The following is a 16,526-nucleotide window of genomic DNA, read 5'->3' on the forward strand; positions in this document are numbered from 1 at the left end:
TTTCCTTTGCAACGACCTCTTCATTCACAATTCATCTTGACGGTCTATTTCTGTCAGGGCCATTCTGGCCATGGCGCAGCTCCATTTCCTGCTCCTGGCTGTGGGGTGAGCTTCCCCTGGGTGCTCTTCGTGTGCCCTGAGACGGCCACTGACACACGAGCACGCTCCTACCAGCGAGCACTGTTGATGCCACTCAGCACAAATGATACTGTGTCTAACAAACACTTTGTAGTGATTACCAGCTTTCATTTTTATGTTATTTTGAGCATGTTAAATTAACTGATCTAATGCACGTATATTCTCCTGAATGCTGTAACTGCTGACATCTCCTACAGACAGCCCTTTATATTGTGTCTGCTGTTGTGTCTGTGCAGGTCAGGGAACCCACGAGCGCGGCACGACCATCCCGCCAGGCCTTTGCCCGTGAGAGTTTGTGAGGGGCAGCAGCTCTCCCTGCCACTGCCACCGGCCCAAACGCGCCCTTGGGCACAGGGACGCGCACGGCCACTGAAGGTGAGGACGGGAGGAGCGGCCGGGCCGTTCTACGGCCGTGCCATGTGCCCAAGGCCACGTCCAAGGAGGAGAAAGCACCGGGAGCAGGACGAGCAGCACGAAGCCAGCCGGACCTGCCGGCACCGCCCCGCCCCTTCCCCCCCTTGGGCCTCGTCGGCCGCCGTCCGCCCATCCCTCAGGTGAACGCGTATCCCTCCGCCGCGGCCGCCCCTCGGCCGGGATCGCGCCCGGCAGTGCCCGGATGGAAACTGTGATGGCGGCCGGCAGCGCCTCGCCGGACGGTGGCGGTACCCGAGGTAACTCCGCGGGGGGCGTCGGGCGGGGAGCGGGGAGGCCCCGCGCTGGGCGGGAGGGCCGGCCCCGCGCGGCTCGGAGCGGGCAGGGGGCGCAGCGGCCGCGGCGGGGCGGGACGGTATGCGACGGTTCCCCGTGGTGAGGGTGAGACGTTAAATAGTCCGCGCTCCGGCGGCGGGAGGCTCGCGGGGCAGCCGGCGCTGGCGGCGGGCGGCACCGCGGGGCGCGCCCGGGGCGGCGGGGCCGGCCAGAAATGGCCTCGTGTGCCCCGCCGGGCCGCCGTGGGGCCGTATCCCTCCGCCGGGCTGCGCGCCGGCAGTTGCGGCCGCGCCGGGGCCGTGCGGGCGGGGGCGGCGCTGCCCCGGGCTCCCGAGGAGGAGCCGGGCACGGACGCGCCTCGCTCGTCCCCGGCCCCATGTCCCAGCGCCCGCTGCTGTGCCCGCGGCCAGACGGAGCTGCCGCCGCCGCGTCGGCCGCCCCGCGCTTTGTCCCGGCGCTCGGCGGCCGCCGCAGCCCCCGGCCGGCTCCCGGCAGCGCTGCTCCCCGGCAGCCCCGGCGGGCGGGGGCAGTGTCAGCCCATCTGCCGCTGGCCGCGTGTAGCCGCCGTGTTTGTACACGGCAGCTTCGCCCTGCGGCACGGGCAGTCCGTGTGTGTGAGCTCTGAGAGTGCTTCGGTGATTTTTTGCTTTTATTTTTAAATTTTTTTTTTCAATTTAGTAGAGCACTGTTGTGCTGCTCGGGTTGTGTCTGACTGCTCCAGCTCTATGGGTTTCTTAAGATCTAGTTTTGTGAGTTCCTGCATGTGGCCAGGTCTGGAGAGAGATTAAGGCACCACAGAATGGCACTGGACATAGGATATACTTCAGTATAGTTTCATTTATTTATTGAATAAAATTTAAACGAGTCTAAATTTCTTCAGAAATCTTGAAGATACTGCCTGCTGGGATACCTATTTTGAATGTAGTTCGAAATGGAAAAACTGTAAAAGTCACCTAATTTAGCAGTGTCTAACTCGTATCTGTAATTTCTCTCTACATCAAAGTATATAGCTTAAACTTTCTGTCTGTACTTTTTTTAAAGGCAATATGAACACATTGCAGCATTTTGCGGGAAGAAAATTATGGCTCAGAGCCTCAAGGGGTTACTTATGCTTGTCCTTAGTGGTTTGGGGATTTTTTGAGTGAGAGTTAACTGTGGCACATGCTTGTGTATTTTCAATGTTTGTACTCATTTTATCTGCGTTTAAATCTACTTATTTGTTTCAGATATTGTGAATGTAGTATTTTGCCAACAACTTTATAGAAACTTAAAATTAGGACTTTGCCATTAAAATTTTTGCTTGAGAAAAGAGAAGTGCCTTTTGAGTTCAAGTTAAAATTTGATGGACAGAGATAGCAGTCCCTGCTGTCTGTGCTGTTTTTAAGTTGTCATGTGTTTATGCTTCCCAGCTATGAATGCCTGAGGTGCAGTGGGAAAGCGAAGGTGAAATAGGCATTGTTATATTGTGTATATATACAGTGTTAGTATTGCATTTGATGGTGTTCTGTGGGAGAAAAGTTGGTATGTATTTTTGTCTTCGACGTATTAAAAATCCATTAAAAATAATGTAAATTTTTGCGGGATTTGTGCTTTTCAGCTTATTCTTTCAGTTATTGCTTGTATTTACACCACTTAGAATACCTTTCCTTTTGTTTCCAGAACTTTTTCTAGTATTTCTCCTGACTGTGGCCTTGTCTGAGTCTTGCAATCTTACCTCTTCTTTGTGTTTGGAAAATATCCAGCTGTTGAAGAATTGAAGTCAAGTATTTTCTTAACACGTAAGTCAGATTTCTTTGAAAATAGACCATTAGAGATCCCTGGGATAAAAGAAAGCCCTATTTTTAATGGTTGTTTCAAGTAAATATTTTTATTTGTCATGCTGCAGGAGCTTGTTGATTGTTGCATGCTACCCAAAAATAATGAAATTAAGTTATAAGGTTTATTAATTAAAGGGGATCTTAGATCTCAACTCTTTGCCAGATGTAAATGTTGCCCAGTTGAGGACCACGTTGGCTTGGTATTGAAATCCTGAGCCTTGTTCTCTGCAGCACTTTAGCCACTTCTTATTTCTCTAGTTTTAATTGTGAACATACTTCAGGTCCAGTGTCTGGCAGTATAACCTTTTAACCTGGAGGATGGGCAGCTGCCCTCAGGATGATGTATTGCATCATGCAAGCTGTAATCTTTGTGTTGCACCTGTGTATTAAAAAAGGTGTTCAGGCAAACAAATCCAAATAATTTTTAGTTACTTATTCTTTATGAGGAAGTTCATCTTGCTTCTATTCAAATAAGTGCTATACCACTGGGAAGAGAATGCATTTTAATGCAGTACTCTTTTGGTGGAAATGGAATATAAATGCACGTGAGTTGTTCTCTTCTCAGGGCTCAAAGCTGGGTAATAGCCCACATATTAATCTTCTGTGTGGAACATGGGGAGTGTGTCATTGAGTTAAAAGAAAAATAGAAAGCCTGTGACCAAAGTGTTTCCATTTGGAGAGATTCTGAGGAGGGAGTGCATATCTCTGTGGTTTGTTGTTTTGGGGTGTGTTTTGGTTTTGTTTTTTGGATGTCAGATGTGTAGTTGAAGTCTTGGAGGTCTCATATCTGGAGAACACAGTTAAGTGAATTTTCTTGATATTAGAGTCTGTGTATAGTGTCCAAGTCTGTTCTGTTTGTTATTTTCAAGAATTGTGCAGAAGTTCTAGTATCTTCTCTAGATGAAGGCAATAAAGCATGTGCTCAAAAAAAAGTGGTTTGCTTTTCTTGCTACATGATACAAGAACACAGACTTGAAAATTTTTCAGTCTCCATTTTTTGTCAGGTATTTGCATGTCTAATGCTAGATACTTCCTTCTCCCAGGACTGTGGGAAGAGATTTGAATGATCTTAGGGCTGATGCTTGTGATGGCTTGGAGATCTTGAAGCAGCCCTTGCACTTATTCACAGTGAGGGTGTGATCATTCTTTCAGTTTGAATGTGAATAGATACGATGATCTAATGAGTTGCATGTCTGTGTTGCTTCAGGGTGAGCCCCAGAGTAGGGGGGAGAAATTTGCTAATCAGACTTCAGCTAACAATTTACTAACTTCTGTTAGGAAAGAAGAAAGTGACTTTGTGACTTGTAGTGCGGAAAAAGTTTTTTAGTAAGAAGTGTTACACTAGTGAAGAAACAGGTCTTCCTTTCCAGTGTTGCTTTTCAGAATTTAAGTTAATTTTGCTGCTGTTCCAATTCTGCTGATTCTGTGTCGACATTCTGTGCAGGAGTGTTGTTCAGGCATAGACTTGAGCTGCTATAAATTGTTGATGCAGCCTGTTATGGAAGCACTGGCATGAAATCTGCAGTGAGACAGTGATGCTGACCGTAACTGTTTGAGCCTTTTAATCCATAGAAGGGTAGCGCTGTCAGTCATGCACTGAAAATATTGATGTGCACCCAGGAACATGAAATGAGAAACCTGAGAACTTTTATGTGTTGACTCATTCAGACTTGTGTGGTACTGAAGGTAGGCATGTGAAAAATTCGTTGTAGGTCAGTATGATTGGTTTTTTGGTGTTGGTTGAAGGTCATGTCTCCATTAGTGAAGCAGATATTTTGTCAGATTCTGATTTTACTTTCTTTTCTTTTTAAGCACAATAGTAACTAATACAGTAGCACACTTGAGTAATAAAAATGTCAAATTCTGTAGATTTTGACTTCTTTTTAGTACTTCAGTTAGTGGCATGTCACAAAGGAGTGGTTTTATTTGCATGATATCCCAGATGAGTAATAAACACAGGCTTCATTTTAAAAAAGTAGCTCTTTGGACTTCTTCATGCTTACAGGGTGGGAGAAACCCAAAATTTGATGACGTATATATTTCAGTAGATGTTCTTTAAAACATATTTTTCAAGTTTTATATATTTTTTTTTAAAAAAGCACCAAGCAACAAACCAACAAACACTCCCAACACAAACAATCAAAGGTTATAGTGTAATAGTTTTTTTTTGCTCATCTCTTTTTTTTTTTTGCCCCTTGAGGAATATTATAAAAGTTATCAACTTCAGTTATTGGCATATATTTGTTAGTGAATTGTAATAGGTGTTCTAATTGCATTAGTTTTAAAAGTAATGATTTGCTTTGTTTGTTTTTTAATTTCAGAAGAATGAAATGGGGAAGTTGTAGAGCTTTGAGAATAACTTGGCGTAGTTGTCTCACTTGCTGCCAGAAGTAAGACTAAATCTCAAGAATTCATATGAAGAAAAGTAGAACCTAAAATCATGTCATCTGAACAAGAACACTTTTTTTGTGACAAAAAGCAAATCAGTTTCTTAAAACACAATGCTATGAAGAATTTTTCTACAAACATTACTTTGAAGAAAGAACTGGTGAGTGATCCTTCAAGTATGACAATTCAACCAGCAATTTCAGATGTCAGTCTCACTTATGGACTAAAAAACGTGAAGATTGAATTGCCCAAGGTGAACATTCCAAATGAAGTATTAATGAAACAGGAAGTTGATAGGTTTAGAAAACTCTTTCAGTGTAAGCAGCAAACTGCTAGGAAATCCTTAAATCTAGAGAAAATAAGTGGAAGCAATCTCAATTGTTCAGAAGGAAGCCACTTGCAAATTAAACCAGAAGTGCAATTTGAAGAAGGGTTAAAAACTGCAGCAAAGATACTGAATTTCACTTGTACGAAGTGCAAGGATAACATTAGATACAGCCCAAATGACCTACAGAAACATTTTCAGCTGTTACACTATGGTGAGTTGCCTCTGTATCCTTGTGAGATGTGCAGCTTCTCAGCTAATGACTTTCAGTCGTTTAAACAGCACAGACGCATCCATCGTAGCACTTTAGTAAAATGTGAGCTCTGTAACGATGAGCAGATATATACTTTGTTGGCTTTGACAAAACACTTCATATCAATGCATTGTGTAAATGGACACTTTCAGTGTGAAAAATGTGGGTTTTCTACCCGTGATGTGGGTACGTTTGTTCAGCACATTCACAAACACAAGGAGATTCCCTATAAATGTGGAAAATGCCATCAAGAAAACTTTACAGAAGAGGAGCTCCAAAATCATCTCCTTGTTCATACCAGTATGTTTTCTTTTGGTTGTCCTTATTGCAGTTACAACACATCACGGAAAGATTATCTTTTAAAACACATCATAGCTTTACACAGAGACCACTTAATTGCAAAAGAAAAACTGGAAAAGGATAAATATGAAAAAAGAATAGTAAAGACTCCAGCAGGACTGAAACTTGTGTTAAGAAGGTATAAAATGGGATCATCAAAAAAAACATTCTGGAGACGGAAAAAGATAAGCAGTGGAAGTGACAGTGCTGGAGAAGAAAATACACAAGTGCTAAGAAGTGTGAATAAAGTTCAACCAAATGCTGAGGAGCTGAACCAGTGTATGAGAGACATGGAAACAAATGAAGAGAAAGATCAAGCTAAATACATGGAAAAGTGTCATTTCTTGGGTGGAATGCTCTCTGCTAATACTGCACATTACAATAAGGCAGACGATGGAACGAATTATGGCCTGGGATTATTGAAAAGTGCTGTTCATGGGCCAACGGTATTGATGGTTAAAAACAATAGAATATCTGTACCAGCAAATTACAGTGCTAAATTTATGGGCTTTAAAATGGTAGATGGAAAACAACACATTGTTATAAAATTACTTCCTACAAGTAAGCAAAATGAACATTTCTTGGGTCAGAAAGTTGATCCTGTTAAAGATAGTTCTGCAACTCCTTTGCTGCAGACTGCTGATCCCTGTGGCTTGTCTTCAGGTGCTGTGCCACATGTAACTGATCAGTCAGCTTTGAAGAACAACTGTGTTCATCCATTAACCTCCCCTCCGTTTTCTTCTCCTGCTCCTCATTCAGGAAAAACAAAAGTGGAAAAGCAAAACAACTCCATGTTGTACGGTAAGAGTGTTTCTGAAACTGTAGCACCTTCTAATATAGCTGAAGGAAGAAGTCCAAATTGTTTATCAATGCAGCTGGACTCAACTGTACCTCCACATGAAGAGGTAACAAAAGTTGGAACTCAGACTGGTATCTCATGGGGAAGCTTTCATCCTTCAAGTCATCCTCAGGTATTATCACCCGCTATTACAAATAACCTTCATTATGACCGTATGAAAATGCCCTGCTTTCCTGAACTGAAAATGCAAAATGGTGGCCTGAGTAATAGCAATGGAACTAATAATCTCTATTATTCAACCTCAGTGGATTCATCTAATGAAGGGTTGTTGTCTTTTCACAACTATTCCAAAATGGACTCTTTGGATAATCCATGTAGCATTTGGACGTCAACAGATGACAGGTACAAAGAATTTAGCAAAAGAGGTTCTTTTCAAAGCAGTAGAAATGAACCTCCATCTCCACATTCAGAGTCAATGAAAGGTTTGAAAGCAGAGAAAATTGTGTCAGCCCAATCAAATATTAATAAAACTTACAAACACATAAACACTAAGAATAACTCTGTGTCTTTTAAAAGCCAGTCTAAATGTGGTGTTAACAGCGAGTGTTTCACAGAGGACAAGCATAATGGCCAACAGTGTTTGGACACTAACAGAGAGCAAGGCTTTCAGAACGTAGCTGAGAAATTCCAGGAAAATGCCTCTGGTGGTGTTAACTCTTTCTTAATGCCTAAAATCACGTCTGTTTTCTCATTGCAAAGTGAGCAGGCAGCTAATTATTTATCGCCTGAGATAAACCAATTACTGCAAGATGTGTTAAAAGTAAAAACAGCTTCTCAGCAGGAGTTCCACAGCAAGACTAACTGTGTCAAACTTCGTTCTGATAAGCTGCTTTCTGGTGCTGAGAGCGGGAATGCAGCCTGCGTGCGTTTAAAAAGCTCTGCAACTGCGTGTGGTTTTCAGAGGCCTCCTCCTAATGTACACTTCCCTTTATGTAGGAGAGAGTTCAACACAAGATGTAGCACAAATGAAGGTACATCTTATGGGAGAGAAAGACAGACACCCAAAACATCACTTGATTCACAGAACGTGGACAAATTATCCAGAACTCCGGGTGTTGGTACATTGCTAGAAACTCCTAGAGATGAGTTTACACAGCAGTTAGTAAAAGATAAAGTACTGTCTGCAGCTCAAAATCCTAGCAGCTTTTCACCAGTTTTGCCTGTTCTTCAGGAACAAAAGAAAGCCCTTTTTGTTCAGTCCCTTCCGTCACGATTTTTCGTTCCTTTCCACCTTTCTAACCAGTCTAGACAGCAGGTGGTGTCAGGAAAATCTCTTCCATCAACCACTTCATCAGATGGGCCTGTTACCAAAGGTGTACCTGCATCTTGTGTTTCAAATAAAGGACCTGGAATGATTTTGACTTTTAGTGGGACAGTTGGAACAGTTGCAAATGCCGCTAATGATAGTTCTCAGGTTTTAGGGGGAATTGCTTCCAGAGAATTTGGGAAAACATCAGCTTCAGAAGTGAAGGGGAAAAATGGCAGTTTTAGAAATGTAGGAAGTTCCTGTAATGGGGAAGTATGTGGTACAGTAAATGACTCATTGAACAGTATGCCATTCAAAGCACCTCTTGTAGTTACAAACTCATCAGAGTCGTCTGTGAAGGCAACTTCTTCTGTGAAGGTGTTACCAGAGCACCAGGATGCTGTCTTTGGTTCCTTGGAGTCAGTAAAACAACAGGAGATTAAACAGGAACAACATGTTTATGCACTTTCGCCTGATGGACAGCAGGGAGTTTTTCTGAAGTGTTTGACACCAAACAAGCCTGTAGTTCATAAACCAATTTTTTTTCAGGATAATGCTCATCAGAATTGTCAACCAAAGAAAACTGGAGCCGTGCAACAACAGCCTTTGCTGAAGATTAAGACTCCTACTTCAGATACACTGTCTGATAACACTCAGGCAGTAAACAACTTGGTGCCCTCACTACAGGTGGATAACTTGCAGTCCCTTACTCCTGCACTAGCACAGAAACAAACTAATCTTAGTTTTAATGATGCCTTAAATTTTCCAGATGGGTTAATGCCAGCAACTGCCTCTTTGGCAAGCTCTAATCCAGCGTGTCGTGTTCCTCCTGTAGAACCTGTTTATTCTGCTAAATCTGCAGGGACACGGTTGCAAAAATGTTCTATTGAGAGTACGCAAGTAATAGCTGCTAACAAGAGGAATAACTCCAGTTATCAGAAGTCCACATGGAGCACCCAAAACAGAACTGCAAAAGTAAAACCTAGTTTGAAACAAGCTGGATCTAAAAGTTCAGGAACTGTGGGTGGGCAAAGAAACAAGAATTTCAAACGTAAAAGGAAGGCTAGTTGTGCAGAACCTCCTAGAAAGAAAGCAGTGTTGCACAGAAAGTGTAAAGACAAGAATCAGACTGCAATTGTTAGTGAATCAGGTAGCCCTTACAAGCCAAGGGCATCAAAAAAAACTGTGAGGACTTTGAAATTACTCCCTTTTAATTCTAACCAGCTTATAAAATGCCCCCGGAGAAATCAACCAGTTGTTGTGCTTAATCATCCTGATGCAGATGTTCCAGAAGTTGTAAATGTAATGAAAACTATTGCTAAATTTAAGGGACATGTTCTTAAGGTTTTATTGTCAAAAAGAACTGTTGATGCTCTTCTGCAGCCGGACTTCTGCAATCCTTCAGCTGTAACTACTGATAATTTTTCTCAAAAAAGATACAGGACAATAAAACCCCTTAACCCTGTAAAAGAAAGATTTGTCTTAAAATTGACGCTGAAAAAGACTAGCAAAAACAATTACCAGATTGTGAAAACTACCTCCAATAATACCTTGAAAGCTAAGTTTAGCTGCTGGTTTTGTGGTAGAATATTTGACAATCAGGATAATTGGGTAGGACATGGACAGAGGCATCTGATGGAGGCGACTCGAGATTGGAATTCATTAATGAAATGATGACCAGTGAAGAAAATAGTAATTTAAGTTAAAAAAAACCCCAGTTGGATTAGGAACACAAGTCATTCTGTTTTGTATGTCAGTATTGTAACTGAGGTTGAAAAAGGATGCAAAGTTTTTGTGTTTGAAAAGAAAGAGTGTATTTCCTATTGCCATCAGATTTGAGAAAGATCAAAGAATATTGTGGTTTAAATAACTTGTAACTAACTGCAAATACAATTCCATAAAAATATATATTATTTTTATTACTATCATGTGCTATATTTTTATTCTATAGAGTGAGTCTTCAGGGCCTTTGTTCTGTACATACTTAAAATCCCTAAATATGTAAATATTTTTATACTTTTCAGTTATTTGGTATAATTCTTGCACAGAAATTACACCGTTCCCCCCAGTTTCTCAGTTCTGTGCATGCACTACTAAAACCAATTTTTAAAATATTTTCAAATACACACAGCTGTTATCCTGGGATTTTTGTTTTTTCACTTATTAGCTCTTGACTTTGTTTTTCAGGGATTGAACACTATTATTAGCAAGTGCCTCAAAGATGTGAAGCAGTTTACATTATGTTGACTGTGTAACCATGGGTCCGTATAGGGCCATTCCCCCACAGTTTCATTTAAACAAAGCCATATGTGAATGCTTTAAGCTATATTGCTATGCACATGACACTTGTACTATTTCTGTGCAGTTTGTCTACTTTCTTAGTGAAGTATTTTTCATATAAATTAATAAAACATGTTATGATTGTGTTAATACGGTGAGTCAGAATGAAATCAATTGAAAATATACAGTATATATATTCATAATGTATATGGTGTTTAAGAATGGTGAACATTCCTAATCTGTATTGATTTTGTCACTATTAAATTTGCTATAACTTGTGTTTACAGCATATGACTTTGAGCATTTATAGAAAATGTTTCTATCTTGTTATGTCTGCCACAAACCCTGTAGGGATGGTCAGGATATGGGGAGGTGCAGAGCACCATTTTAGGCTTGTAATTGCATCATGAGTTTATTTCAGGTGGATGTAATTTATCCCCATAATAACTTAATGTTTTCTATTCAGATCTACTGCCTATTGAGGCACCAGGGGTTTGGCAAACCAAGGCTCGAGTTCTCCTTCCCTTATTTTACCATCCAGAAGGGTAATGTTCTTAGGCGTCTGCTTGCTTTCTACTTTCAGGTTTAGATATAATGAAGACACAGACTATGCATTACAGTTTTTAATCTTTATATGAGGGCATGTAAGCCAAAGACCTCTTAACCACAGTGTCTGAGGGTATGCAGATGAAAGTCATTATTATGCACAGTAATTATGTCTCGAGGCTTTGTCCTCCAGATTCTCAATGAACCTTTGTAGGCTAGAAATTTCAGTCTTACGTGGGATTGCTCTTACCATGTGGCTGGCACCTTTTGCCCAAGTATGAAGGTGGAAGCCAGCTTCCCAAAGCATTGATGGAAAAGCTGTCAAAATGGAACAGTCGGCTTGGAGAGGACTGGAGCATTTAAACTGTGGGGTTTAGATTGTATGCAAGCCTCAGCAGATTTCTGTTTCTGGTTCCTTAAGGAGAAAATGAAGATTGCCTGCTGCCAGTGAAACAGTAAGAAGACATGGATGTCACAGGCGTATCACCACTAACCTGAATTCAACTTAGATTTTAAAAAGTGTTAAAATTATCTAAAAACAATTGCTTCAGTGATTAGATAAATTTTTCTTTCTTGATATGTGTGTTGGCAGGAAGATGCACACTAGCCTTGCAGCTGCTGCGTTCTGTATGGAAGACAACTGAAGCAGTCAAGGCAGCCTAGTTTGGGTGAATTAATACACAGTTGGTGTGTGTTGTGTATGTAACTGGATCATTTTGTGCTGCACCACGGGCTTGAGCTCTGATGTTAATCTAACTGGGAACTTTGAAGAAGACCAGTGTAGTGGTGAGGAAGCAGGTTGGAAAGAAGCAGCGTTAGGAAAGGACAAAAACGTGTTAAGCTAGAAGGATCTATTGTCTGCCTCAGCTTGCTCTTCTGTAAACTTTGAAATCGAACCTGTGAATTTTGGACATTGCCTTTGCCTTCTTTGGAAAAAATAGACTTGAAGTTTATTTCTAAACATACTTGGTGCAATTTCAGCAAGGATAACCAGTTTTTATTAATAATTACTTAGCACTGAGGTGGAAGTTCTGCTGTAGCATTAGGGGGTTTTCTCTGTATTGATGAATCATGAGAGTGACAGCTGTCACTGGAATTGTTTTCTAACTTGATTGTTTTTGTATGAATTTACATAAATGGTACTGTGAAAACATTGTAAAGCTAGGAAATGTTGAAGTAAGGTTGCTTTATATGATCTTAATTAATAGGCACGTGGACATCCATCTCATTCAGTGCAGAGAATTTTTGCTTCTCCTGCAAAAAGTGATTCAGTATTTTGTTTCCCCATCCTTAATTAGGTCCTCATATTTAGTGCAGCTTGCACAAGTACTGTTATAAATATACAATTTTATTCTTACGACCTTTTTCATTGATGTTGGAGGTCCTTAGAGTTCAGCATTTCTGCAGATGAGGTTTCAGAAAATCTCAAGTGGGCCTTCACTGAAATTGAGATCACAATTAATTACCATCAGGAGAAGATTTGGTTGAAGCAATCTGACCTGTGTTGCAGTAGATGGTGTGGTAGAAGATGCAGGGAAAATATGTTCCGTTCTTCAGTTCAACTACTTTAAATGTATGAAGCCACCTTTTTCACTGGCTGACTCCTGCAATGTTGGTGCATTTCTCAGCATTTTCTGTAAATGGGAAAAGGTATCCTACAAATATCCTACAAACCACAGTTTTTCATCATACAGCTACAATTTATCTCTAAAGTATTTCATGAACCAAGTGAAACACATAAATCCATATGAAAAATGTTGATTGTATATTTAATGCTTGTATTGTAATGGATATAGCTGATGTGATAAGGTTGCACAGGTAACTTGTGTCTTGATTTTGAGTGCTTGACTATGCAACCATAACATTATAAAATAGTTTGTAACATTGCAAATAGCAAGATAAATCTTAAATTGATTATATTGTTTTGGGACATACAAAGGTGCAAGCACATGGTCATCAACCCTTTGTATGATCTTGTTATGTGTTCTTGGAAAGATGTATATTCATCAGTAAGTCATGGTGCCTTCCTCAGTAATTCAGTGTTTTAACAAAAATTTGTTACAGAGTGGTTGTTATGTGACACGCTTTTTTTCTTAACAACACTTCCTAATAATCTCTTTGCGGCTGGTGCTTTTGATTGAAGGAAGAATGTAGTTTTGTACCTCGTGTCTCTGAACACTTGGATTTTTGAGAATGCAAGTTCTTACTCTTTTCATGGAGCAACATTGTCAGGATATGCAGTACTCATTGTACTCTGTATCAGGTAGGCAGACAACACTTCTCCTTTGTGCATTATTAAATATGACACTTTGCCCTCAGTTCTCACACAAAAGAATTCATTTTTAGTGCTAGGTTTATGGGTTCCTTGTGTGTGTGTGTCTGTGTATTTTTTTGGTGTAAGGTTTTTGGTGTTTGGGTTTTTTTTGTTTGTTTGGTTTTTTTTGTTTTTTGTTTATTGTTTTGTTTTAGCTATTCAGTGAATGACAAATTATATGGAAAGGAAATTAGATAACAATATCACAACGTCAAAGAAAGATGAGGGGAGAGGTGTGTTGCTGTGTCTGTCAGGTCAGACTTGATATACCTGTTACCTGGAGCATACATATGGTGGCATTAAGATGACTGCTGGCACTGCAACAGCCACACCAAGTCACCATTTCCTGCATTCTGTAATGGCTTTTCAGCCCACAGCACTGGGAGTTTTAACTCAGCAGGCTTCATCCTGAGTGACAATTTATTTTCTATCCAGAATGTAGGAAATGTAACTTTGTACAGTCCTACAACTGAAACTTGGTTAAACTCTTGTTTCAAAATACATCTACACCATAGTCCTGCCAAAATGTAACAGATCTAGCTTGGGTATGGAAAGCAGAGTAACCAGTCTACTGCCTTTGTTCCTGTACAAAACACTCAGTGATAACATACTGGTGTGTTTGTGTGTGTGTTTTGGGGCTGGGCTGGTCCCCCCAAGGAGCCTTATTTTGTGCCCAAGAAGTTCTCATTTCAGGCTGATTGGATTATTTTGTGGAAGGTTGTGTTACTTATCAGCTCCCTGCCTTGTTTTGTTGTCAAAACTATAAGGTAGCCCTATAATCATGTATAACATAGATAAAAAGTAACGTAAGGTTTGAGGATGAAGGTTACTGGCCCCTTTCTCTAGAGCATATTTGTTATTTGTAGGTCAGCCACAGTATTTTATGTAGTGCTGAGCACTTAGAGCTGAGGGGCAGGAGCAGCAGTGCTTTAAAGTGCTCAGTGCTAATTACCTTAAAAAGTGATACCTAGTCTCTTGTATGAAAGATACACATTTGAATTTCCCTTGTTCACACTTTTTTTTTCCCTCCGGTTCTAGAATGATGGAGATACTGCATACTTAACTTGGAAAGAATGTTTGAAGAATCTAGAGATTTTGAGGACCAGCACAGAAAGGATAGGAGACAGACAATTAGTATCAAGTTTAAATACTGTGCAGTACATGAGTGAAAGGCAAGGACAACATGAATGCAAAGGAAGTTAAATACTCAGTGACTACTTTTCCAGAGTATTTCCATTGTGAGTATTGCTTGAAATAGCTTTTAAAGTGATGCTTAAAGTAGCTAAATAATATAATAGTACACATATAGAAAGAGTAAATAAAGCTTGCAGACACTACTGTTAATTTTTATACCTTGACTTGGCAGTCTTAATGTTCTAAACATTTCAGTAGTATTAATATCAACTGAGCAATCTACTAAACACAGCCCTTATGTAGCACTGTGGTGGTCTGTGGTAGGCAGGCTTGTGTAGTCTCTATGCATTGTTTCTTACTTGCCATGTGTTACCACATTCCATTCGGGTAAGCGTTGCCTGTGTTGCAGAGGGAAGAAGCTGACCTGCCTCAAGGAATGTAGGCAGCCATGTGCCGAGCATCCTGTTGGCACACAGTTCTTTCTAGAAGACAGGTGCATGACTTTTAGATGTAACTAAAAGCACGAGAAAGTATTTGCAGAGTTCAGCCACCCTATGGCCCTGAGTGACTTGCTGAGACTTTGCAGGTCTTGACTTAGTCTTGCCTTTAATGCCTTGAATATAATCCTAGAGAACACTACCTAATCTGGAACAAAAAGAACAAACTAAGTATGTATAAAGTGTCAGTTTTGGAAAATACTTTTAAGATGGAGTCTTCAGGTCCAGTGAAATCAAACACTGCTAGAACTAGTTAACAAAAGATTTGAGAGTTATTAAGCCAAACTATATGTTTGTGTAATATATATGAGATAAAGTTGTAAAAAGTGATACTTTTTCATAACATTGTGAAACAATGTTATGAAATGTGAAGCACATAAAAATATATACATTAAAACATCAACAATAGTGAACTGATGCTTTCTTGCTAGAAAGGTGCCAGAAACGCAGTCCAGCAAAGTCTCCGTACACTACTGAGTTTAAAATATTTTTAAATTTTATTTTTACATTTGAAAATACAAACAAAAATATCAGTGAAACAGGGTGAAGCTGAGGGAAAGTACAACACATGCCCATAAATCTAAAACATTCAGGTGTATTTATTGCCACTAATCAAAGTACAGTCCTATTTTCAACTTGAGTACAGTGGTACATTAGGTCAAGTTGCTCTCATTTCTGGGGCTGTGTACTCTACAAAGAAATTGCTGAAAGCAGTGATATGTGGTAACCATAAACTGAAAGAGTAGATCACTGTGGGTATTCTCATTTTTAAAATGAAAATATCCTTCAAGAAATCTATCTTCAAACAGCAGTCAGAGGACCAGGCTGTGGTATGCAGTTGTTCTTCCTGTGACTTTGGATACCCACGTTCTCACAGATGACAGTGCATCTGCTTTGGCTTCTTGTGTTAAACTTCTCTGAAAAAAGTGACGTGGGGTTGAACTCTATGAAATGCATTTCTTACTATTCTGTAGGTGCTCTTGAAGAGTGTTTCCCATCATTTTGGACTTTCTTCTTTTCATACCTTTTCCATGTCTCAGTATGTTGAAAGAAATTATTAAAGAGGTCTTCATTTCAGCAGTTCAGTTTGATTAAGAAACTCTTACAATATATTTCAGTTTTGTTGAGTCTTTTGTGTTGTTTTGGCTGTCAATTAGAACCAGGGAGGTGCGCTGATGATTCTCTACTATTTCAGCAACACTGTCGAAGCGCTGGATAAAGAAAAAAATAATTAGTGCTGGCTTCCTTTAATGCTATAATATTTACAGTAACCACTGCATCTTTTTATCTTTGCTTCCCATCTAACTGAAGCAAGTTAAACTAGTTGTTATGAAGTTTGATGCTTTGCCTTTTAGTGAGAGCACTGATCCTTCTCTTAGTTCTGATTTTAGTCATAAACTGATTAAATTTAGACAATGGAAGATATTACAGGCACCAGCTGTCCCCTCCTTTCCATTTGTGATTGCCACCTGGGCAAACTGAGCCACTGAGTTTGCTGTGGGCCTTAGTGAACTGACATTTCATTTTATTTTAATGGCTGCAGACTGGCTGCTCAGAAGCTGTGGCAGATGTGGTTCAGCCACCTCAGAGGGAAGGCCATGTCCAGCAGTCACAGGTACAGGCAGCCATCCATGAGACCTGTTCTAGTCATGCAGTTTTAATGTTTGTTACTGTAAATTAGT

The 16,526-nt window shown here is 40.4% G+C and overlaps 2 protein-coding genes across 7 annotated transcripts in view; one reads left to right on the forward strand and one right to left on the reverse strand.

Annotated features, from left to right (window-relative positions):
• The first annotated feature begins 659 nt into the window (after positions 1 to 659).
• On the forward strand, positions 660 to 10,637 carry ZNF518A (zinc finger protein 518A). 2 transcript variants are annotated; one of them, XM_064430929.1, is made up of 3 exons: positions 660 to 809; positions 2,506 to 2,624; positions 4,985 to 10,503. In XM_064430929.1, exon 3 carries the CDS (start codon positions 5,104 to 5,106, stop codon positions 9,745 to 9,747), a length of 4,644 nt encoding a protein of 1,547 aa, XP_064286999.1. In that variant the 5' UTR covers positions 660 to 809; positions 2,506 to 2,624; positions 4,985 to 5,103; the 3' UTR covers positions 9,748 to 10,503. The 2 variants fall into 2 exon arrangements, with proteins under 2 accessions (XP_064286999.1, XP_064287001.1); XM_064430931.1 differs by lacking the exon at positions 660 to 809 and adding an exon at positions 1,381 to 1,481 and having other exon boundaries at positions 4,985 to 10,637.
• Positions 10,638 to 15,318: 4,681 nt separating this feature from the next.
• The window catches only part of BLNK (B cell linker), an 88,829-nt gene continuing 87,621 nt past the window's right edge, over positions 15,319 to 16,526 (reverse strand). For all 5 annotated transcript variants that reach the window (XM_064430934.1, XM_064430933.1, XM_064430932.1 and 2 more), the window contains one exon: positions 15,319 to 16,055. In XM_064430934.1, the coding sequence (XP_064287004.1) occupies positions 15,936 to 16,055 (120 nt within the window). In that variant the 3' untranslated portion in view covers positions 15,319 to 15,935. The remainder of the gene's footprint in view (positions 16,056 to 16,526) is intronic.

The sequence above is a fragment of the Passer domesticus genome, chromosome 8 (genome assembly GCF_036417665.1).
Source record: "Passer domesticus isolate bPasDom1 chromosome 8, bPasDom1.hap1, whole genome shotgun sequence".
Lineage (NCBI taxonomy): Eukaryota > Metazoa > Chordata > Aves > Passeriformes > Passeridae > Passer > Passer domesticus.